The sequence below is a fragment of the Notolepis coatsorum genome (genome assembly GCF_963971535.1).
Source record: "Notolepis coatsorum genome assembly, chromosome: 12".
Classification (NCBI taxonomy): domain Eukaryota; kingdom Metazoa; phylum Chordata; class Actinopteri; order Aulopiformes; family Paralepididae; genus Notolepis; species Notolepis coatsorum.
Window position 1 is genome coordinate 64,240,310 of NC_140176.1, and position 24,652 is coordinate 64,264,961.

The window sequence follows — 24,652 nt, forward strand, 5'->3', positions numbered from 1 at the left end:
ACACATGCTGTCCCTTATAGATTCTAATCTTTCAGACCTGATGGCATTCTGTTTATAGCATTGTGAAAATGTCACTGTAGCCCTGTTGTAAAAAACATAAATAAACATGTGATAGCCGACTCTACGCACGCACACACACACACACACACACACGCATGCACACACGCACGCATGCACGCACACACACACACACACACACACACACACACACACACACACACACTAGCATACTGATAAAGACACAACATCTTAAATGCTCTGGATGTGTGTGTGATTGTTTCTGGTAACAGCCTCACAAAGACCAGCCCAGGCCACAGAAGGGTGGTGTCCTCGTTTGATGGGTAGTTTGTTGTATTGTATCATACGCGTTTATAACATCTCTGAATACATCAAAGACTTTGAATGTCCAATCTTTAAAATGCACATAGCAAATGGAAGCTATTTAAATGATTGAGGTTGTGGGTATTAGTGCCAGAGGCTGGTACCCACACCATCAAGATCTTAAGATCTGAGTTAAGGTTTCCTTCAAATAAAAAGGTTGCACAAAACACCCTTAAGTCTTCTCCTTAAGGTTTCCTCTAAATGTTTCCTTAAGTATTTACGATTTTCTCTTTGTCTTGGTCTTATACTTAAGTGGTCCCTTAAAGTTAGTTAAACCATTGCACAAAAGGCCTTAGCAACCAAAGTAAGAAAAAAAAACTTAAGGTGCATTATCTGCAATCGACATTAACTGCAACATGGCTGAGTTTATGGTGATACATGAAGAAAATTAATGTTGGATTCCCTCCTTAGTTAGTTATCTCTTTTTTGTCCAGAACAGACAAGTTGTTATATCATTTTCGACCACTTGAACGGACCTCCACAAGACCTCTTGAATACATTTTGCAATGCAATTTCCTCCCACATACTTGTTGTTTTGTTTGCCATTATTTGCGGATAAAATTTACTTCTCAGTATGTGTTTTCTTGTATTCCTCCAATAGTATAATCTTTTATTGTATTCCTCCAATAGTATAAGCTTTTATTGTATTCCTCCAATAGCATATTTGATTGTAAGGAGAAAACTCAAGGTGCTTTGTGCAGCTGACCGATTTCCACGTGTGTCTCTGTTGTCCACAGCTCCATTCAGACGGCGACCCGGGCGACGGGAGCGTGAAGTACGTCCTCACCGGGGAGGGAGCGGGGACGCTGTTCAGGATCGACGAGAACTCGGGGGACATCCACGCCACCAAGAGGCTGGACCGGGAGGAGAAGGCCCTGTACACCCTCCATGCCAAGGCTGTCAACCGCCAAACCAACGTGGCCCTGGAGGGAGAATCCGAGTTCATCATCAAGATCCACGACATCAACGACAACGAGCCCAGGTTCTCCAAGGACCCGTACATGGCCAGGGTCCCTGAGATGTCCGACATAGGTATGGACTTACATGTAACGTTTAGCTTACTTGTAAAACGTTATTCATGGTGGGGGACGTATATGTGTTCATTTCATATGGGGAAAGATGATCCTGCTAAGGTCTTATCGATGGCCGAAGAACAAAACCTCCAATCTGCATAAAAAAGTAGGGATAAACCTCATGTCTGCACTTTGCAAGGCACTAACACCTGGTGGGTATTGCTAACACATAATATAGTAATATAGTCCGAAAACTCTGTATTGTATTGGGTATCCTTAAAAATTGCATTCTACAAGAAAACAACATGAATTTCTTTCCCCCAACATTTTTTTTTTTTTTTAGATAGGATGTTTTGTTTTTGTTCTTCAGCCATCGTTGTATGCTATGCCCAGCCACATCTCACTGGTTATGCTTCTAGGGGCGTTTTAGCTGCCCATCATCATATGTATGTTTTGCCCCTCACATTATAAAAAGGTCTGTAATGCAGCAAAGGGATGTTTTGCACGTAACAACCACTGTTTCTTCTGACATGGAGGAGAAATGGGCATTCTACACTATTACACACCTAGACCAATGAAAGTAGTAGTCTGTACTGAGCTCATTAACACCTGCCATAAGTCTCTATGACAAATGATTCATGAGTTATGGAAGCAGCGGGGCATATATATGGGGTGTGGCTTAATCATGGGGACGTGGTTCAGCTAGACCAATGAAAGTAGTAGTCTGAAAAGTACAATATTTATGTAATCAAGAGATTTCCTCTGGATTTTTTTTAATGCATAGGTATATCAACGACAATAGTTTCACTATGGCATTTCCATGTTGGTGCCAGAGAGCTGATTACCGGAGGCTCTGAGCAACCATCCTGTATAGTATCGCCCTCTTGCATTCAAAACGTCTTCATACTAAATCTATTTCAATGAACAACAGTGAAAATGTATTCTAATAAAATACTTCTCTTTGATCGATTTGAGAAATATTTGAGGAATCAGGTCCTTGGCCTGCTATCAACCTGTGTGCAACGTTTCATTCAAATCAGCCCTGTAGTTTGCAAGATCTGCTGTGGACAGACAGACAGATGCACAAACACACAACCACACACACACGCGCGCACACACACGCGCGCACACACACACACACACACACACACACACACACACCACACACACACACACACACACACACACACACACACAGGCTGTCCCTTATAGATTATAATCTTTCAGACCTGATAGCATTCTGTTTATAGCATTGTGAAAATGTCACTGTAGCCCTGCAGTAAAATGAAATACATTTGTGATAGCCGAACCCCCCCCCCACACACACACACACACACACTCACAAACACACTGATAAAAACACAACATCTTAAATGCTTCACAAAGATAAGGTGAAGCCACAAAAGGGTGGGTTCCTCGTTTGATGAGTAGTAGTGTTGTATTGTATTGTATTGTACGCATAATCTTCTCCTTAAGTCATTGGTGGCCAATAACGAGTCGAATCTCACCAGGTGGCAGAATCGCCTACCTTTTGAACTCTGATAGTCCAGTTCAGACATTGTCTCTACTGATCCCCTTCTGTCAAGACTCGCTCTGAGGGCGAGGAGCTCTTGCTGAGCAGTCGCTAGGAGATCTGCTCGCCTCAAAACCTATAGTTTAGATGGTTAAGAAAAGCTGGCGCTAGCCAGTGCAGATGGGGAAAGCTTGTGGCCGTCAAAGAGTTAACCTGTTAAGCCCTAGCCCTATTTTCTGAAAATCCGCATAAAAATACATACCTAAGTAAATGGAAGATTGCTCCACTTCTACAAGGTCCATTTACATGTTCAGGTATCTAGGGACATCTATGGATCTCATGGAATGTATTCCCAGTGTCAGACATATTGTGTCTGTTACTAGGCTTGAGTAAATTGTGATGAAAAAAAGGAGAATATAAATTATGATTTTTCTTTGCATCTTTGACAGTGAATAACACCATGCTAAAAAATGTCCAGGCATGAAAAACTATAAGAACAAAGCGGGGCTCGCAACTCACTTGTAGTTCCAAGGTGTTTTAATAGACAAAAACGGCAGTAGATGCGACATTTCGACCTTACCGGTCTTCCTCAAGCATGCATACAACACAAAATGACATATCTTTATACAGGAAGTGAAATAGATTGAAAAATCAGCCCCACCTGGTGATCAGGGGCAGTCCCAAGACTTGCATGATTGATACATTTTATACATGATTAAAGTAACAATTTATCTTTTCATTAGACCTTTTTTTTATGAGATTTTTTTATGAGAAATATCTAAACTAAACACAGTATTAAGACATAATTTACAGATAGGCAACAGGCAGCAGTGTGTAAGGTACAAGTCCTAGCCACTGAAAACAAAAACGAAAATGAAAAAACAAAGTCTATTGACTGTCTCCCTCTATAAGTTACATTTATAAATAAGGTCTATGTCAAAGTCCTCATTGAGTCCTGTTGGTGCCATAGTTTTAAGATAATGGATCCACCATACTTCTCTCCTCAGTAGGAGATTATCTATATCTCCCCCTCGTCTTGGAAGATGCACTCTCTCTATTCCAAGGTATCTTAGTGATGAGACATTGTGGTGTGCCTTTTTAAAATGTAAAGCTACTGGGCTTTTTTCATCCTCATTCCGTATCGTACTCCTGTGTTCAGCAATACGTGTTTTGCAGCACGTGTGGTCTTACCGACATATGCCTTACCACATGGGCACTTAAGCATATAGATTACATTGGTAGTTGTACATGTTATTTTGCCTCTTATTTTTATCTCTTTCCCAGTTGTTGGGTGATAGAAAACAGTGAATTTTTCTGTAAAGTGACATTGAGCACACAAACCACAACGTCTGTTTCCATCTGGCAGGTCATCTAAAAAAAATTGTGTATTTTTAGGAGGCAGGTCTGATTTAACCACAATGTCTCTGATGTTATGTGCTCTCCTGTAGACTAATCTAGGGGGGATCTGAAAAGATTTATCCAATGTTCAAGTCAAGTCAAGTCAAGTCAAGAGTTTTATTTGTCACGGCATACAAGTATACAATGAAATGCGGGTGGTCTTGCCCGCAACGATGTGCAATACAGTGGTGTACAACATATAGAATCCAATAAAAACAACATTGTGCAATAACAGGTAACATGGTGTGACATCTCGGTATCTGTACATAGTTATTTACAGAGCATATAGGACATGCTAGGTAGCTTTGGTAGTGCAATACACTGTTACTGTTGCTATACTAATTTAAAGTGGCCTTTCCTTTTGGCAATAAGTGTGTGTGAGTGCGGCATGAGTGTGTGCCCGCTCATGTTAAAGTGTTAAAGTGGCTGCTAGTGCACAGCGTGCGTGTCGTGTGTGTGCTTATGTGTGCTTGTGTGTGGATAGTTCAGTGTTCTGTGGCACTCAATGTTCATTGTTCAAGGCTCTGATGGCCTGGGGGAAGAAGCTGAGCCTCTCTGTCCTAGTAGCTGGGGTTCGCAGGCGTCTGCCTGACCTCAGCAGCTGGAACAGGCTGTTATTGGGGTGGTGGGGGTCTTTCATTATTCTGCAGGCTCTGGATTTGCACCTCTTGTTGTATAGAACCTGCAGGGGAGGTAGTGCAATACCCGTGGTCAGGGGCGTAGCTGGGGGGGGGGGGGGGGGGGGTAGCTTAGGATGATTCCAAGGGTCCAGCACTGGGGGGGGGGGCATTTTTTTTTTTTTTTTTACTTTTTTACTAGACATCACTCAGGTGTATTATTGATGCTCTCATTGATACTATGTTTGTTTCTGAAGTGTGTAAGATAAGATAAGATAAGATATTCCTTTATTGATCCCCTTGGGGAAATTCAGGCATCATAGCAGCATGGGGGGGAGGGGGGGAGGGGTACAGGTAGTAAAACAACACAGTATACAGGTAGTAAAAGACAACACAGGCAGTGTAAACAATTTGATCAATATGGTCAATATAATTTACTATCTGACTAGCTGAGGAATATTCACATTATTCACAGTGTCACATGAGGTGCAGTATGCAAGAGGTAGTGTTATAATAATTTACTATCTACTGAGTATACATTAATCAAAGTACCAGGGTAGTCTACTTTGTCCCCCTTGGGTTCCTATAAGTCCCAGGTCAATGTCTGGTAGCAGTCGCTGTCGCTGCCCCCTGTTGTGGGGCCTGGAGGCTGCTAGTCGCTGCCCACTGTTGTGGAGCCTGATGGCCGCTGGTATGAAGGACTGTCCGAGGCGGTTAGTTGAGTGTGTGTGTGTGTGTGTGTGTGTGTGTGTGTGTGTGTGTGTGTGTGTGTGTGTGTGTGTGTGTGTGTGTGTGTGTGTGTGTGTGTGTGTGTGTGTGTGTGTGTGTGTGTGTGTGTGTGTGTGTGTGTGTGTGTGTGTGTGTGTGTGTGTGTGTGTGTGTGTGTGTGTGTGTGTGTGTGTGTGTGTGTGTGTGTGTGTGTGTGTGTGTGTGTGTGTGTGTGTGTGTGTGTGTGTGTGTGTGTGTGTGTGTGTGTGTGTGTGTGTGTGTGTGTGTGTGTGTGTGTGTGTGTGTGTGTGTGTGTGTGTGTGTGTGTGTGTGTGTGTGTGTGTGTGTGTGTGTGTGTGTGTGTGTGTGTGTGTGTGTGTGAGATATATAGAGAGAGAGGGGGGGCTTTGGTAGACTATTGCATTGGTCCATTCATTGAAGATGAACGCAATGCAACATCCTTTACTAGGCTCACCCACCAACAGTGCAGGTGCTGAACTGCTGATCCAAATGTATAGGTAAAAACCATATTTTTTTTTTTTTTTATATTTTTTTTATTATTGCAAAACAAAAATTATTAAAAGTCAGTACTCAACACATAATGCATAATGAAACTTTCAGTCAAGGTGGTTAAAATTACATGCAAGTACAGAAACAAGATAAAACAAAAATAGTCTATAATAACATTTGAACCGTATACAGTGTATATCCAGCGAAATTACAATTATATAAATGTTAGTATAGAATATACCCCTAATACCTATTTTCTAAAACCCTACACACATATGCTCCAGCTCGAACCCCCCCCCTCCCGGACCCCCCCTTGGATAGTACCTCCATTATCCCTCACTCCTAACCAGACACTACCATTATAAGCTAGCTTTTATTCTCTCCACCACTTCTACCCACATTGACATTTTGGATTCATTGAGACCCAGAATTCTTGCTGTAGATATTTCTTGATATATCACATCGAGATATGTAAGAAACCAAACTTTCCGGCACATTTTTTCCGGTTGAAACCAGCGTGATGCGATCAGCTTTTTAGCTACTGTGATACCCGATAAAACCAATCTCTTTAGCTGTGGATTTACTGCAAACTCAAAAACATCATTCAATAGTAATACCGAGGGGTGTACAGGTATATTCCAAGATACGAGTTTTGATAATTGTTGGGACACATCTTTCCAGAATGCCTTAACTGGTGGGCAGTCCCAATACATGTGCATAAATGTTCCTTCGTCCCCATTTGTACATTGGGAGCATTTGGAGTCTTGTTTAAGCCCCATTCTGCACAGTCTTATAGGAGTCAAGTATGTCCTGTGAATATAGTTCAGATTGATTTGTTGATGATCCGGGTTCCTTGATGTAAGTCGGACATTTGCCCAGGCTCCTTGCCAATCAAAGTCATTTTCCAGGTCTGGTATATCCCTCCTCCAGACAGAGTCTAGTTGAAGGGTTTCATACGAGGACGTTAGTAATTGATAATAAACACCTGATACAAAACCTCCCAATGTTTCTCTTTCATAGAAAAATGTGTGGTATCTGTGGTGTTCAATTGGTATTAGTAATGGAACACTGTGAGACCTCAGACATAGTCGTAACTGTATGTAAAAAAGCCATGTGGACTCGGTGAGGTTAAACTTTGTGCATATTTCGCCATAACTACAGAAGCCCTGGTTATTAAAAATATCCCCTAATGAGTGTATGCCTTGCTCTTCCCATATAGGGAATCTTATAGGGCGTTTTCCCATTAAGAGTGCATTGTTATTGAATATGGGAGTGTGGTTATGCCATTTTTGAGGGTTAGGATATTTCTTTTGTGTTTCCCGCCATGTTCTGATTGCATGGGTAATTATGGGGCCAAATTCCCGCTCACAATGCTTGATTGAAAGTTTAGTGTGTGCTATGTCTTTCAGTCTCTGTGGGGCTACTATGTTTTCTTCCAATTCTCTCCAAGATACCAAAGCCAGGGGATCAAACCATATTTTCAATGGTCTTAATGTGAAAGCCTTAAAATATTGTAAAAAATCTGGAACTGCCATGCCACCGTCTGCTTTATTTCTCTGTGCGGTGGATCTTTTTATGCGAGGTGGTTTGTTATTCCAAATAAATTTGTATGTGGAGGATTGTAATCTTTTCCAGTAGCCCTCTGGAGGAGGTAACGGTAGCATTGAGCTGATGAAATTGATTCTTGGTAATACATCCATCTTAACTATTGATACCCTTGCCTGTACTGAGTTTTTAAGTTTTGCCCACCTGTCCAGGTCGTCTTTGATTTTGTTCTGTATTTTTGTGTAATTGTGCTTCACCGTTTGTCTTATGGTGGGAAATATTTCCACACCCAAGCATCTAAAATGTTTAACCATGGGTATCGCGCCTGGGAGGGTTGTGTCTTTTTTTGCACAGATGTTAAGAGGAAGGAAAGCCGACTTCGGCCAATTTATTTTAAATCCCGATAAATCACCAAAGTTCTCTATCAACTTGAGTAGATGCGGCAATGTGGTGTTGGGGTTTTGCATGAACAATATTACGTCGTCCACATATAAACTCATTTTATGTTGTGTGCCCTTGATTACGATTGGTTCTATGTGTTGGGATTGTCTTATAAATTGTGCTAAAGGCTCTAATGATAGATCGAATAGTCCGGGACTAAGAGGGCAACCCTATCTGGCTGAGCGTGATACCGGAAAGATTTCGGAGATGAATGTGCCTGTTGTAATCATGGCCGATGGGTCCTTGTATAGTACTTTAATCATATCAATGAATCCTTTTCCTAACCCCATCCTTTCTAATACTGCCCATAGAAACGACCATTCCAGCCTGTCAAATGCTTTCATAGCATTCCAGGGATAGCATCGCCTTAGGTGTGGTGTCCTCTTTGTCTGCATCTAGTACGTGCAGTATTCGCCTTATGTTATCATTGATCAGGCGACCTCTTATGAAGCCAGTTTGGTCCGGATGAACTAAAGACGTCATATGCTTTTGCAATCTGATGGCTAATATCTTAGAGTACAGTTTGACATCGGTTCCGAGGAGGCTTAAAGGTCGGTAACTACCGCACTCAGTGGGGTCTTTGTCTTTTTTGAGAAGGACTGAAATGAGTGCTGGGGGACCCTGATGGAAACAAGACAAACGTCTTTCTCAGGTCTGCATCCCCTTAACAATTGTATGTATTGAGCCGTACTGTATTGTACCCATTCTGCAATCTGTTAAATACATTTTTCATTCATTCATTCATTCAGTGCGATATTGTGGTGTTTATGGAAGCTCCCCTCCTTGACTGAGTATAAGATCATATTTAGTAATAAGGGTCCAAATATGTCCCAGCAAGAAAGGTACATTTCTGATGGGATACCGTCTTTTCCCGGAGCCTTACCGTTTTTCATTCCGGATATGGCCTTCTTGAGTTCTTCTAATGTGATCGGTGCTTCTAACTGTTTAGCGTCGTCCTCCGAAAGTTTAGGGAGAGTAATTTGATTAAGATATGTGTCTAATTTGTTTTGATCAAAGGTCGTTTCTGAATTATACAAGTCGGAGTAGAATTCTTTGAATGTATCGTTTATTATTTTGGGGTCTGTTACAAGTACTTGTTGTTTTCTAATGGCAGTTATATCTGCAAATTTTGCATTAATTCTTAATCGCATGGCTAATAGGTGACTAGGTTTAGAACCTTGGAAATACTGCTGTTGTCTTGTGCTGCGTATTTGCATTTCCGATTTTTGTCTGTATATTGCTTTGATCTCTGTCTTTAGAATGTTAACTTGGTTTTCTAGTCTAGTAGAGATGTTGTATTTTAAAGAATTAAAAAGCGTTGAGTAAAGCGTTTCCATTTCAGACAGTTTTGTGCATTGATTTTTGCGCAATATGGAGGAAAATCTATCCGTGAAATCCTTGATCATACCCTTTACCGACATCCATAATATTCTGGGGTCTTGCTCCGCGTTTGCATTATCCCGTAGGAATACTGTGAGAGCTTCTTTAATTTGTGTAATGAATTCCTTGTTGTTAAGCAGCATAGTATTAAAACGCCATCTTGGGGCCCGGGAAGATAGTGTACCAAATGTTGCTTTCAGGATTAAGTAACAGTGATCTGATAGCGCATTGGGTATCATTTCCACTTCATATTTATCAAATATTCTCGGGGATGCAAAGACGTAATCAATTCTGGATAATGTGTTGTGTCTCGCCGAACGACAGGAGTACTTACGGGTCATGGGATTAAGTGAACGCCATAAATCAATTACCCCTGTAGACTTTGACCAATCTTTTAATACTTTAGATGAATTTTTTTGTTAGCTGGAAAAGGCAAGGTAAGATTTGTCCATCCTTGGATTCCAAATGGCATTAAAATCCGCACCTATTATATATGAGTACTCGGGATGGTTTAACATTTCTCCGGTTAGTGAAGTGAAGAAACCTACTTCGTACAAATTTGGGGCATATACCGCTGCCAACGCAATTTTCCTGTTATTATGTACAATCCTAGCTATAGTTATACGCCCCTCAGCATCCGACCATACCCCTTTCAATTCGATATTTAATTTACGTCTGACGACTATGGCTACACCTCTAGTTCTCGTACCAAAAGAAGAGTGACTAATATTATGGTATATGTTATCCGCTAACGTATTTATGTCTTCCTCTAAAATGTGCGTTTTGCTTAATAGAGCCACGTCCACATGTTCTTTTTTCATCAGTGTGAGCACGCTTTTGCGTTTGTGTTGTTTGTTTATCCCACCGGTGTTCCATACCATTATATTCAAACTAGCCATAATCTATGCATGTTTTTGTGTAGTTTTTGGTAATGCTTCTGGAGTGCGAAGCTACAATAGATGTACATCCAATTAATGAGGTCCCGTTGAGAGCCGAGCTTAAAAACATATATATATACAAATAAAAATCCCCTATTTTCCCCTCGCCCAGAGAGTCGTACAGGCCTGTGTTCCAAAAACACATCCTCCGCGAATGACTCTCTCCCTTAGTCCACCGGATTGCCCAAACTGAGCATTGTAATCCTAATCTTCCTATGCTAATTGCCATAGGATCTAACATTTTCATTCTAATGCAATAGAATGTCGCTTTTGGTCTTGCACCTTCCCTTACTGTAATGAAATATTGTGATAAATGACAAAAAATTTAAAAAAAAGAGAATAAACTTTCATCGACATATTCATTTGAACCCTCTACTAACATGTAGGAAAGTCAGGAAAAAGGAAAAGATTGTAGAGAAATATTGACACCTTAATGTGAAGAACAATGGAAAAGAACAATGTAAGTTAATAGATAGAGATAAAAAATAGAATAATAAGAGAGAAAAAAAAAAGAAAAGAAAGATATAGATAAGGAATGAGAGATAGAATAATAATCAACGTGGAGAAGCCACTAGAACCGAATTAACTGATTAGATAAAATAGAAAAGCAGAGCCTTTTAGAGTTTCAATGTGCCAGTCACTTCATCAGTGGAGTGATTACTTAAATTGTTAGAATAACCTTGTAGTGTTCATACGTTTAGGTGTGGTTGATTTTTAAAGTATTATTAAGGACTGATTGAACTTCATTCAATTGATTATCTGCTATGTATATACACACCGGATGTTTAATGTTAGAGTTGTAGGCCTTCGTTGTCATGGTGCATTATATTCTAGAAGGTTGTAGAATATACTAGTGCCAATAGACTGTTGTTATGTTCCAGAATGATCTAAGAGACCCAGGGCATTCGAGCGATAAACCCAGAATATTCCAGATTGATCTTTTTGCAATGATATGTATTTGTCTCCCCGGAGACCAGAGTCTGAAATTATAATGTATTACGGATCGTATTATACACAGTACGCATTGGTATAGACGGCCTGCATATCGTCTGCTACCTTGATGAACACAATAAAGTCATTCTAATACTGATATACACTGAGAAAGAGGCTTATCTGTTTTCAGACATTGTCGTCCTGCCTTGGGGTATCTGCTCCATGTCAATTCAAATAATCCTCAGCATCTTTAGGTGTGTATAATCCAAACCTGCGGCCGTCACTGCCCACGATCGACCAGATTTGGCTTGTGACCAGATTTGAACAATTTTTGCATCACCTCCTTGTATGGTAGACGTCGAGCGATGGCGTCTTTGCTTAGATCTTCGTAGATAAATATTGAATTATCACCATATTTCAGATTCCCACGTTGGATGCGAGCAATTTTGATGATGTCATCTCTTATTGATGTCTTCCGCAGAGTAACAATGATGACTCTTGGCCCGTTGTTTCTATGCCCCCGAGGACCGATTCTGTAAACTTGGTCCACTTTCGGCACTGTGTTTGGAGGGTTGTTACCCAAAATCGCTGATAGCACTGTTGGAAAGTTGGCGTCTTCGCAATTTACTGCTTCATCAAGCCCTACAATGCGGATGTTATTTCGCCTGTGGTAGCGTTGGGATTCGAGTAGCCTCTCCATCGATTCATTTTTAACCTCTTGTATTTCCCTCCGGCATGCTTCTTTCACAATTTCTATCTCAATTGCCATCTCTGTCATGCCCTTGTCGATGGTGTTTTCGATCACTTTGACTGCCAGTGTAATATCTGTCACCGAATTCTCCACTGTCGTGATTCGCTCGGACTGTGCAGCGACCGCTTTCTTGACTTCCTCCAATTTAGCATCGATGCGATCGAATTTTTATGGTAAAAACCATATTATGAGTTTTCATCAATAAAAAAATGGCCAAAAAAAATTCCGCTCGCTCGCTTACGTGCGCTTGCATTCACTGGGGGCCTACAAATACATTCTTTCATGGGGCCCAGAATCTTGAGCTACACCCCTGCCCGTGGTACGCTCGGCTGAGCGCACCACTCTCTGTAGGGCCTTCTTGTCCTGTGCCGTGCTGTTTCCATACCAGGCAGTGATGTTTCCGGTCAAGATGCTCTCTACAGCTCCTGAGTAGAAGGACTGGAGTATCTTCCCCGATACTCTGAACTTCCTTAACTGTCTCATGTGGTAGAGGCGCTGCTTTGCCTTCTTTACTACTGTGTCTATGTGTGTTGACCATGTCAGATCCTCTGAGATGTGGACCCCCAGGTACTTGAAGCTGCTCACCCTGTCCACGGTAGCCCCGTTAATCCTCAGTGGTGTGTGTGTCTCCTGCTGTCCTCTCCTATAATCCACGATCAGCTCCTTGGTTTTACCAATGTTCAGGAGCAGGCTGTTGTCCTGGCACCAGCGTTCCAGTACCTCAACCTCCTCCCGGTAGGCCTTCTCGTCGTTGTCCGAGATCAGCCCCACCACCACTGTGTCGTCTGCGAACTTCACTATGGAGTTGGAGCTGAACTTGGCCACACAATCGTGTGTGTAGAGTGAGTACAGCAGGGGGCTCAGAACACAGCCCTGGGGGGACCCGATGCTCAGGGTGATGGTGTTGGAGGTCTGACCCCCCACCCTGACCGCCTGGGGTCTTTCGCTCAGAAAGTCCAGTACCCAGGCGCTCAGGGCGGAGCTCAGACCCAGCTCGATCAGCTTGTCCACCAGTCTGGTGGGGACTATGGTGTTGAACGCTGAGCTGTAGTCAATGAACAACAGTCTCACATAGCCCCCCTTCTGATGGTCAAGGTGAGAGAGGGTGCTGTGCAGTACCTGGGAGACCGCGTCGTCAGTGGACCTGTTTGTCCTGTATGCAAATTGCATAGGGTCCATATCACTGGGGAGGGAGGCACAAATGTGGTCCTTGACCAGCCTCTCGAAACATTTCATGACCACAGAGGTGAGTGCCACCGGTCTGTAGTCATTTGGACATGTTGGGGAGGGTTTCTTCGGTACAGGGATGATGGTAGACATCTTGAAGCAGACAGGGACCACTGACTCCGCCAGGGATTGATTAAATATGGCGGTGAACACCGGGGCTAGCTGGTTGGCACAGGACTTAAGTATGCGTCCTGTTATACCATCTGGGCCAGCAGCCTTCTTGGTGTTCACCTGCATAAATGCTCTTCTCACACTGTGTTCCGACAACGAGAGAGCGTCCCCGCCCCCCCTCCTAAAAAAACACAAACATTTTTAGATGACCTGCCAGATGGAAACAGACGTTGTGGTTCGTGTGCCAAATGTCACTTTACAGAAAAATGCACTGTTTTCTATCACCCAACAACTGGGAAAGAGCTAAAAATAAGAGGCAAAATAACATGTACAACTACCAATGTAATCTATATGCTTAAGTGCCCATGTGGTAAGGCATATGTCGGTAAGACAACACGTGCTTTAAAAACACGTATTGCTGGAGGATGAAAAAAGCCCAGTAGCTTTACATTTTAAAAAGGCACACCACAATGTCTCATCACTAAGATACCTTGGAATAGAGAGAGTGCATCTTCCAAGACGAGGGGGAGATATAGATAATCTCCTACTGAGGAGAGAAGTATGGTGGATCCATTATCTTAAAACTATGGCACCAACAGGACTCAATGAGGACTTTGACATTAGACCTTATTTATAAATGTAACTTATAGAGGGAGACAGTCAATAGACTTTGTTTTTATTTTTTTAATTTTTGTTTTTGTTTTCAGTGGCTAGGACTTGTACCTTACACACTGCTGCCTGTTGCCTATCTGTAAATTATGTCTTAATACTGTGTTTAGTATAGATATTTCTCATTAAAAAATCTCCTAAAAAAATGTCTAATGAAAAGATAAATTGTTATTGATTGATTGATTGATTGATTGATTGATTGATTGATTGATTGATTGATTGAAAAGTTTATTAACAGATTGCAGAATGGGTACAGTACAGTACAGCTCAATACATACAATTGTTAAGGGGATGCAGACCAGAGAAAGACTTTCGTCTTGTTTACATCAGAGTCCCCCATTTTCAATTCATCATATGACACACACAACATACAGTACTGCTACATCTATACATTTATGACATACCAGATTTGCAAATACAGTAATGTTTGTGATACAAAAAAATCCAGAAAAAGAGTGTATATACATTTGACATATAAACTGTACATTGGAGGAGGTTGGGTAGGTGGGGTGGGGTTGGGTGGGGCTGTACATTGGAGGTGGGGGGGGGGGGGGGGGGTTGGGTAGGGGGGGGGCACTGTACATTGGAATACTGACAAAGCCATACTTGGTCTTTACTGTACAACTGGGTTAGGACATTTGTACATTACTTAATCATGTATAAAATGTATCAATCATGCAAGTCTTAAGACTGCCCCTGATCACCAGGTGGGGCTGACTTTTCAATCTATTTCACTTCCTGTATAAAAATATGTCATTTAGTGTTGTATGCATGCTTGAGGAAGACCGGTAAGGTCGAAACGTCGCATCTACTGCCTTCTTTGTCTATTAAAACATCTTGGAACTACAAGTGAGTTGCGAGCCCCGCTTTGGTCTTATAGTTTTTCATGTCTGGAAATTTTTTAGCATGGTGTTATTCACTGTCAAAGATGCAAAGAAAAATCATAATTTATATTCTCCTTTTTTTCATCACAATTTACTCAAGCAGAGTAACAGACACAATATGTCTGACACTGGGAATACATTCCATGAGATCCATAGATGTCCCCAGAGCCCCGCGTTGTTCTTATGTATTACTGTTTTTACAGTTTGGCTCAGCACCAACAAACGGAGGATGTGCGTTATTTATATTTTCTGAAGACATGAAAAACTGCCACTGAGCTCGTTCAGCACCTTCTTGAGATCATGTGTACAAAGAATAAACAAATTAATAAAGGGAAGATGATTAAACATAATGTTTTGTAGATACAGTACTGAATTCTGCCATTGGACACATGCAATTCGAAATATTATTATAGAATATAGAATAGCAGGCCTATAAATGACCTTATTATTATTATTTTTTTTATTGGTCTTTTTCCCCCTCCATTTTCCTCCGATTTTCTCCCATCCCAATGTTAGTCGTATGCCAATTCCCAGTCCCTTCCTGGTCGCTGCGCACTTACCCCCCACAGTCAGATCATCTGGGAGAGTGGAGGCTACCACGTGCTTCCTCCGACACACGTCCAGCCAATCACCGCTTCTTTTCACCTGGCAGCGCGGATTCTCATCGAGAGGGCGTAGCGTGTGGAAGGACCACACTATCCCCCTCAAGTCCAATCCGCGCTTAGCAGGCGCCCCGACCGAACTGTAGGAGTCGCTGTTTACAATGACCCGGACCCACCCCGCCAGCTTCTCCCACCCTCTGATGCAGCCAATTGTATCAGTGCAGACGGCCAGCCAAGCTGGTGACAACCCCGGAGCTGTGAGCTGGATTCGAACAGGCGAATCCAGCTCACAGCTCCGGGGCTGGTGACGAACGCAATCTCCGCTCGGCCACCTAACCGCCTATAAATTACCTTATTATAACCAACTTGCACATCTATGGATCGGGCCAAATCTCCTCTTTCAAATGGCAGAGTTCAATTTGGATTTAGTATCTCCAGGCATGCACTGAAGAACCGTGAATGAAATCTACTGTATGTACAGTTCCATTCTTATAATGGATATGGCTCCGCCATTTTGGATCGGATTGTAATAGGGATTGTTGCTAAATGTTCACAGAAGGTAGATACACTAACTGCGCTCCAATCTATGCCAATAACATTCCGTTTTGTGATAGAGAATCCAGAGAAATAAGAGAAATAAAAAAAAATCATACAGAAGTAATTTGCTTGCAGGAAGCTGGAATCGTCTGGGAAAGGTAGTTTTTCTAAATGTCTACGCTCATTGAGAGCTCTGGATGCCCTCTCCTCATATGACTACAACTGGCCACACGCCACTAATTCAAAATGGCAGATATATGCTAAATTATTATAAACTAAAATCTCACTAACACGTATTGCTGAACATATACACTATGACTGCTGTTGTGACATGGGTAGGGTCTTTACTCTTGGATACATTTGAAAAAAAACACTACTTAATGTCATACAGTCTTGAGAGATTGATTTATGACGTGATGTCATTTGCAGTCCGCCGATGGACCACTTGGGCTAAAGAGGTTAAAGTTTCCTCAAAATGTTTCCTTACATATTTAAGGTTTTCTCCTTATCTTGGTCTTATACACTTAAGTTAGTTAAACCGTTGCACAAAAGACCTTAGCAACCAAAGTAAGGGGAAAAAACTCAAGGTACCTCTGACTCGACGTTAACTGCAACAGCTTCCCCATGGGTAATTAAGTACATGAAGCCAATAGGATGATGGGGCTCCCATCTTGAAGATACCACATGGGTAGTGAACCCCATGAAGGTAATATGATAGGACCCCCCCCAAAAAAAGATAAATCCATTATTATAATGAAGAGTAGAATGCCAGAGAGTAGAATGAATGCGGTAGATGACCTATGATAGAAAAGAGGTGTAGTCAACATGCAAGGAATGCAAATTCATAATTCAGTAATAAAAATAAAGCACAACATGAAAGTAAAGCCATTTGTAATAGAGTTAAGTGTACCTCTTAACACTTTCGTGGCCACTGGATGAGTCTAAAGGGGCCTTTCTCACTTACCTATTGGGATCGAATCACTGCTCCCGGGAACGGGGGGTAGTTTTCTCACTCAGACGGACACACCCCTTTTTGGGATCGAACCGCGCTGATTCGTTTTACGTCGTTACTGTCATGCTTGCTTGAATTTTGGGCAGATAAAACCACACTGGACAATACCCACAGAAACGATATTTATGGGCAATTTGAGAGTTCAGACCTCAACCAAAAACAAGCATGTGGAACCTCACAGCTCAGTGGATGAAAACATGAAGCCACGTTACAAAGCACAGCACATCTGGCTCGCATTAGGCCTGGCAATTTTTGTTTGCCATGCTATTTCTATACATTCGTTTCTTGTTTGAATGCATTTATTTCTATTAGACCAGTGGTGCCCAACCAGTCGGCCGTGGTCGACCAGTAGATCAATGACATGTAATATAATTGCCACGAACGATGGGATAATGTTAGCTGCTGGACAGGCTAAGCTAACTAGCGTTAGCCGTTAGCTTAGCGTTAGCCATTGCTGTATACTATACTTTCTTGTTCGAATGAATTTATTTCTATTAGACCAGTGGTGCCCAACCAGCCGGCCGTGGTCGACCAGTAGATCAATGACATTCAATATAATCGATGCAGCAATGTTACTAGTAAAAGGCTAAGCTAACTAGCGTTAGCCGCTAGCTTAGCGATATCGTTAACCCTGCAAAACGCTCAAAAGCGGACTCTACAACACCATCCATTCGTGATAAAATGGGGTGGGTTATATTGACAAGGCTTGACAACAGAGGTTCAAATATAACTTCATATTTATTGGTTATTTGTTCATTTTATATCAGCATCCAGTCTCCGCCATCGTGTTAAGACACTTTCTGTTTACATTTTCGAACGTGACATCATTGCCTACGGCAAGCGTAAACGCTCAAAAGGCAAACCGTAAACAGAACCCGGAGCGAACCAAGACTGCAGTGTGTACACAAACTAGAGGGGGGAGAGGGAGGGGGGAAGTTCGCATTAGATCTCGGAACGGGCTAGAACGGAATGGAATGGAAACGAATATAATGAGTGAGAAAGGGCCTCAAATTGTAGCCTGTGTAGACATTCGTGTAGATGTGGTGGCCGCTAACGTTACATTTGTTCCTAGTGTGTGCTCAGTGCTCAGTATGTATGTGATGACGACACGACACACAAGAGTAATAATTATTTGTGTCGTGTCATCATCACTGAGCACACATTAGGAACAAATGTAACGTTAGCGGCCACCACATCTACACAAACGTCTACACAACATATAAGAGTTGTTTGTAGGTTGGAAATTATGGAATAGATTTACCAACAAAAAAAGGTGTTTAACCTCCTCATACCTTATTAAAAGCGTGGGGCAGGAGCAGCACGGATAACTTGTGCTTCCATTCAAACAGACGGCAACACACGTGACGTCAAGTCTCGCTCGCGTGAGACTTCCTCTCTAGATACTCTTCAATACCTGGCCAGGGTACTCCTGGGTCCTAGTGCCCCCCATGTTACACTATGTCATGCACATGTATTTTATATGTTAATAAAATTGCATTTATCTTTAGTCCTAATTCTGTCACTGTTTGATGACACAAAGAAGGGTGTATCCGAAAGCTGCCTACAACATTTGTAACATGTGATGAAAAAGTAAACAAATAATTAACTGTATTAGACACTTGTTAATGATGAATAGGCTTCACTTCAGATTGGCCCCCACGATAGCATCTGCAAATGATTTATAGATGTTTTATGAATGTCTTAACAAATCATTTGTTGAACATTGAAAAATAAATGGAGATACAGTATAGTCGTTTTTTCATATCCATTTTTCACAGCATCTACAAATGTGTTACTACACATTAAACAACATTATTTAATGATGAACAAATCAAGTACAAACAATGTTGATAATGAGTTATAAATAATGTAGAACTAATCTGTAAATGTTATACAAATATAGTTATAAATGATTTAATAATCATTTATGAATGTATATAAATGGTTTGTTCATGATTAGTTCATTATCTACAAATACCTTATACATGTATTATAACAGGGTGTTATTATAAAGTGCTACCAGTTGTACATGTTTTTCTGTAGTAGTTGCAACCCCCCCCCCCCCCCCCCCAAAAGAAAAAAGTATGAGCTGGAAAACACTGCAAATACATAGCCTGAAGTCTTATGTAGTACAGGTCCAAATTTGATAAAAATCCATTCAGAAATGACTCTTCTAGAAAGATCCGGCTAAACCGTGTGCCAAGAAAAAAGCTCTCCATTTCTCCATTTCCTCATCCACATCCGGGGTGGTAATCTGACGCTTGCATGTAAAAAGTTGCATGCCTGACATATCGTCATGTAAATCGAGAACCGACATACGGATTTTGTCGAGTGAGGTGTCATTCGAACGGCAACAAATATGCCTGAGCCGTTAGACGCTCGCAAAGTGCCATGACTCTCATCTCTTCCGCCGGCGGGCACTGCTGCCTGTTGCATGTTAACACATTGGTTGCCAGCCGGATATGACGATTTATCGCTTGGATGCCAGCATGTTAATCAATGGGAGGACGAGCACATTTGCGAGTGATTAAACTATATCTTAAATTATGGCTATGTGTCTAATACACCCATCGCTTATCAATGACTTGCTTGCAGTCAACATGTACGAAACAGATTGTTGTTTCATCAGTACATTTCCGTTTTATACCATTTGAATACGAGTAGAGTTTTGGAGATTTCTAGAAAGAAAAAAAGATTCCACGAAAATAGCCATTTTCTGGAATAGCCTACACAAAACACGTTGTCATTTTCCGGCTGATTTATGAATAGTTTTCAAATGAACGCTAGATTATCGAGAGTATTTGTGTTCTTATGCACGATACAAAAGCGGGCTGAAAAATAATTTATTCGTGCCATGCTCAGCGCCTACACACACACAGGCACACACACACACACACACACACACACACACACACACACACACACACACACACACACACACACACACACGTTGCGAACGCTGTGAAAAACAACTCTGATTAACCCAAAACTGGTAACATAGATTCCTTACCTCAGATCAGATGTTCTGCAAAAAGATTAATCCAATTCCTGATCACCATTCCAAATATTGATCGCGTTTATTGATCCAACGTTATAGTCCGAAACGCATAATCGAAAACTGCTCCGAGCCTCGCCAGTGAATCTGGTAACAGACACTGCTTGCCAGAGATGAGGAAACCCTGGACCGGAGTTTTTCTCTGATGCACTTTTTCACTCAATCCAATCCAATGATGTGCATTACCATCCGGGAGACGATAGGGGGCGGTATTTGCCCTTTTCAAGCTCAGAGCCATTCCCAATGATAACGTCAGGCTGGACGGATGAAAAATGAATGAATATCGCTATTAAAAGAAATAACGATTAAATAACGAGAAATCTCGTTATTGGCAACCAACGCATGGCGGTCAATAACGAGAAATCTCGTTGTTGGCAACCAATGTGGTACGAGGTTAAGTGCATTTAGCAATAACATTAGAACACAATGGAGTGAAAGAAATTAGTCATAAGTGAAGTCATTGATGGATGGCATAATTGTACAATAACCGTAGCCAGCAATGGATGACACAATACTGTAAAACCGGCCATAAAAGGTGAAGCTGGGAAGGGAGCCCAATTAAGAAATGGATACCAGCAATACGTTGTATAATACTGAAATAAAATGAGGAGCCAAAAATGACATAAGTTAACAATGATTGGGACGCTTGGAAGACTGGAACTAGAACAATGGGAGGCAGAAGATTGAATCACTGCAAGAAGACCAGGATCAACTGCATCCTGCAACAGGAGGTGATTTGAGAAACACCACCACCAGCAGCGATATGCCTGAATTAATGAAGTAAATAAGGTTAAACATATCTGAATGAGCAGATAAATGGCCTTTTGCAGATAAATGGCCTATATGGCCTTTTGCGATTGAATGAGAATGAGAAACAATTAACTCAACAACATGTTTTTAAAATAACATTCCCTGTAAGATGACTCATACTTTACTCACACGAACATCCAAGCATAATAATAAATGCATGCCAAGTTGCCAACACAATTCTTATTAATATAGACATGCAGTGTCAGGGATATAAACAGGTTGAATATGAACCCAGATATCCGACATGCAGATGGCCATGAAAGACCAGTGCCATTGAATGGTTGAGTGAAGGGCCAGCAATAGGTCACTAAGCTATTCATTGAATAACGCATGCATAAAAACATGAATATATTTGGGAGAACACTCCAGACAATAAAATAGGCAACCATTCGAGGGGTGAGGAAAATAAAACAGAGAATGGCAATAGCTAGATGACCCACCCCCCACCCAACCCTCCAAAAAAATTAAATAGCCTATAGGCTACAAATGTTAGAGAATGATTAGTAAGAGAGCAACGACATGCAAGCTGATGAGAGCCAATTAAAATGAAATGAAACTAACATGAATGAGAGAGCGAATGCCAAATGAACTGGTTTGCGACAAGCTGGGGGACGGAGGCCCCTGATGGAGGGCCAATAATTTAAACAGCAACAGTAACTGAATGCAATTTTACATTATAGCTATGACAAAAAGATTTGTTTCTGTTTGTGACGCGCTGGGGGATGGAGGACAGCTAGCTTGGCCGATGGATGGCCAAGCATTTCAACAAAAACAGGATCTGCTATTTAGATTATGATTGTGGTAAAACTGACCAGACATGCAGGATAAGTACCTCCAACACAATATGTACCTCCCACACCAAGGCAGCCTCTTGGTGATTACAATTATACAAAGAAGATAGATGCAACTGAAAAGTGTCTCCATTCTCCCTAGTGAACCAGTGCCTAAACCACCTGCAAGTAACTCAAAACAAATCATTAGAGAACACAGCGTGATATTGTGAGTTTGGCGACTGCAACGTGGCCTACAGGATATTTAAAAAAGGCAGAAAGTAATTGTTAGCCCAGTTGAACTGCAGTTTGAGGTCTGAACAACCAAGCTGAAGAAAATCAGGTCTGATTAGATTCACACAAATTCCATATTCCATGATATGATAGAATACACCATGTCACATCCAATTAATGTGGAAAAATAAGAATGTTCACATGAACCATGTCAGGTAGCCTATAAAAAGGTATCTGCTATAATGTAACCTACAGTATCCATGTAGGTTATGTAATGTAACTAGACAAATACATTTTGAAGGGAGTGAAACATGAATTATAGAAGGATTGTCATAAATGAATTTCCCCAAGGGGATCAATAAAGGAATATCGTATCTTATCTTAAATAACATTTAAACATGATCAATTTAAATCTGATCAATTTGATTACAACAGTTACAGCCAGGTTTTATTATTGATAAAGCAACCTGAGAACTTGTGCAATCAGCCCTCGAATTAACCCTAATGGGAAGGCATGTGGTATAGATTAATTACTGATAATGATCCACCTGAAAATGCAGATTGAAAGACTAGATAAAAGCCCATGTAAAAGGCTGTGCATAAGGTCTCAAGTCCATGACACACAGGTGATAATGCCAAGGGGACCTGTTTGTAATGCACTTGAGACAAGGCGGAAGGTTGATGCATGAATCTGGAGCTCCCCAGTCAAGTCCCATGACGGCCCAAAATCACAAGTTGCCTCGACAGGTTTCACAGAAGTAACATCACAATAGATCCACAATAAAAGCCACGATTTTGTAACACCTCCAGACTTTCCCCAATGAAGATAAGGAACAACTCCCTGTAACCTACAGTAGGAACAAAATGGGAGAAACCTCAGATGGGCAATTCAAAGTGGATCCCCCATCAGGGTGTCGGTGATATATGGTGTTGCTATGGATGATAGAAGGATGGATAATAGAACCAATTGGTCTGTATATGTATAATTTATACAAATAGAGTTAAAATAATAATATGAATAAGAACAATAAAGCACAGGAATACAAGCCAGCCACACCGCGTAGCAAACCTTGAATAGCAATATACATCGTATTGTAGTTCTTGGTTCTTCTGATGACAATCTGAAAACAGGTTGCATGAATCAAATGTGCCTATAAGAGAAGGCGACATGTAATCAATGCATGATTTAACGTTGGTTATGAAATAGCCAATTGAACAGCAATAATGCTATGAATTTAGTTGAATTGGCCTCTGCTTCCAAAAGCGCTGCTGCACAATAATTCAGGTTGAATTAATAATGGCTACCAACTCTGAATCCTCCTGTATGTAGCCACGACCAAAACACTGTACCCTGGTGGCCAAGGTGAAGGTCTGTGCCAGTAGTGCTGGTAAATTAGGCAATTCCATATACTGGATATCCATTTTCACAAATTGCTGTAAAAGAAAGCATGATAACGATTAGTTAGTAGGTTCGTTAGGATACAGTTCCCTCAAGGCAAACATGATAAGTGAATGAAGCTGGCGATAGAAAGCCGGCTAATGATGCTCCCAAAAATATTGATGACTGATAATGCAAACAGGCTAATCAGCCTTGAATTAGCCCACGTGAGATTGTGCATCCTGGACTGAGACACTGTGTTAGAGTTCTTCTGGAGACACATCTGAAGAGGTGAACATGCTATGAGCATCATCTGGTGACAAGGCACGGAGCCAGCTAACGATAATCATTCAAAACTGATTGATTGGTTTAATGCAAACAATTTAGTTGTTAGCATTAGCCGTAATGGCTAATTATTTAAAATAACACATGATGGTAATGCAATTTGCAAGCACAGAGAGACAACCCACGTTGTCTGAGGATGTTGAGTCAACAGTATCTCTGCATCCCCGTTAGGGCTGGGCGATATGGCCTAAATATGATATCACGATATTTTCTGACCTTTTGGCGATACACGATACGCATCACGATGTTTTTCTTTTTTTCCCCAAACAATTCATTATGAGGCTTACCAAGACAGTATTTGAGTTTGCAAGCTAACATTAAAGACAAAATAAAATACCCATGCATTTAGCATTTTTATATTATATATTAGATTTAGATTATTGGATTATTAGATTATATATTGCATATATTTAGCAATGAGATATTATATGATTTAGATATGAAATATTATTAATTGAAAATGGGGGACCCTGATGTAAACAAGACGAAAGTCTTTCTCTGGTCTGCATCCTCCAGTCCACTGTTGACTGTTGTTGTATTGAGCTGTACTGTATTGTACCCATGCTGCAATCTGTTAATAACGTTTTCATTCATTCAGACGGCAAACAGAATAATTTTGATTGACAGTCGCGTCTGCCAATTACGTCACATCGCTTGCACCCGCCCTGCTGTTCTTAGCACCAATCGGCAAGCGCATATTCATTTTTTACTTCCGCCATTGGAGAGCTCAATGACAACAACAATGGCAGCGGTAGCTCGCCGTGGCCGACGTTTAGCTTTTAGCTCCGCAGAATGACTAAACGACTGGAGGCATAATGATTTTACTGCAACGGATGTTATAATAAAAGCCTTTCCATACATCTGTCTGATTGAAAACGTTATTAACAGAC

The 24,652-nt window shown here is 41.3% G+C and overlaps 1 protein-coding gene across 1 annotated transcript in view; it reads left to right on the top strand.

Moving 5' to 3' along the window:
- The window catches only part of LOC311238450 (cadherin-6-like), an 82,002-nt gene that overhangs the window by 22,362 nt on the left and 34,988 nt on the right, over positions 1–24,652 (top strand). Inside the window, 1 exon segment of the mRNA XM_084326517.1 lies at positions 1,119–1,413. Coding sequence (XP_084182643.1) covers positions 1,119–1,413 — 295 coding nt within the window.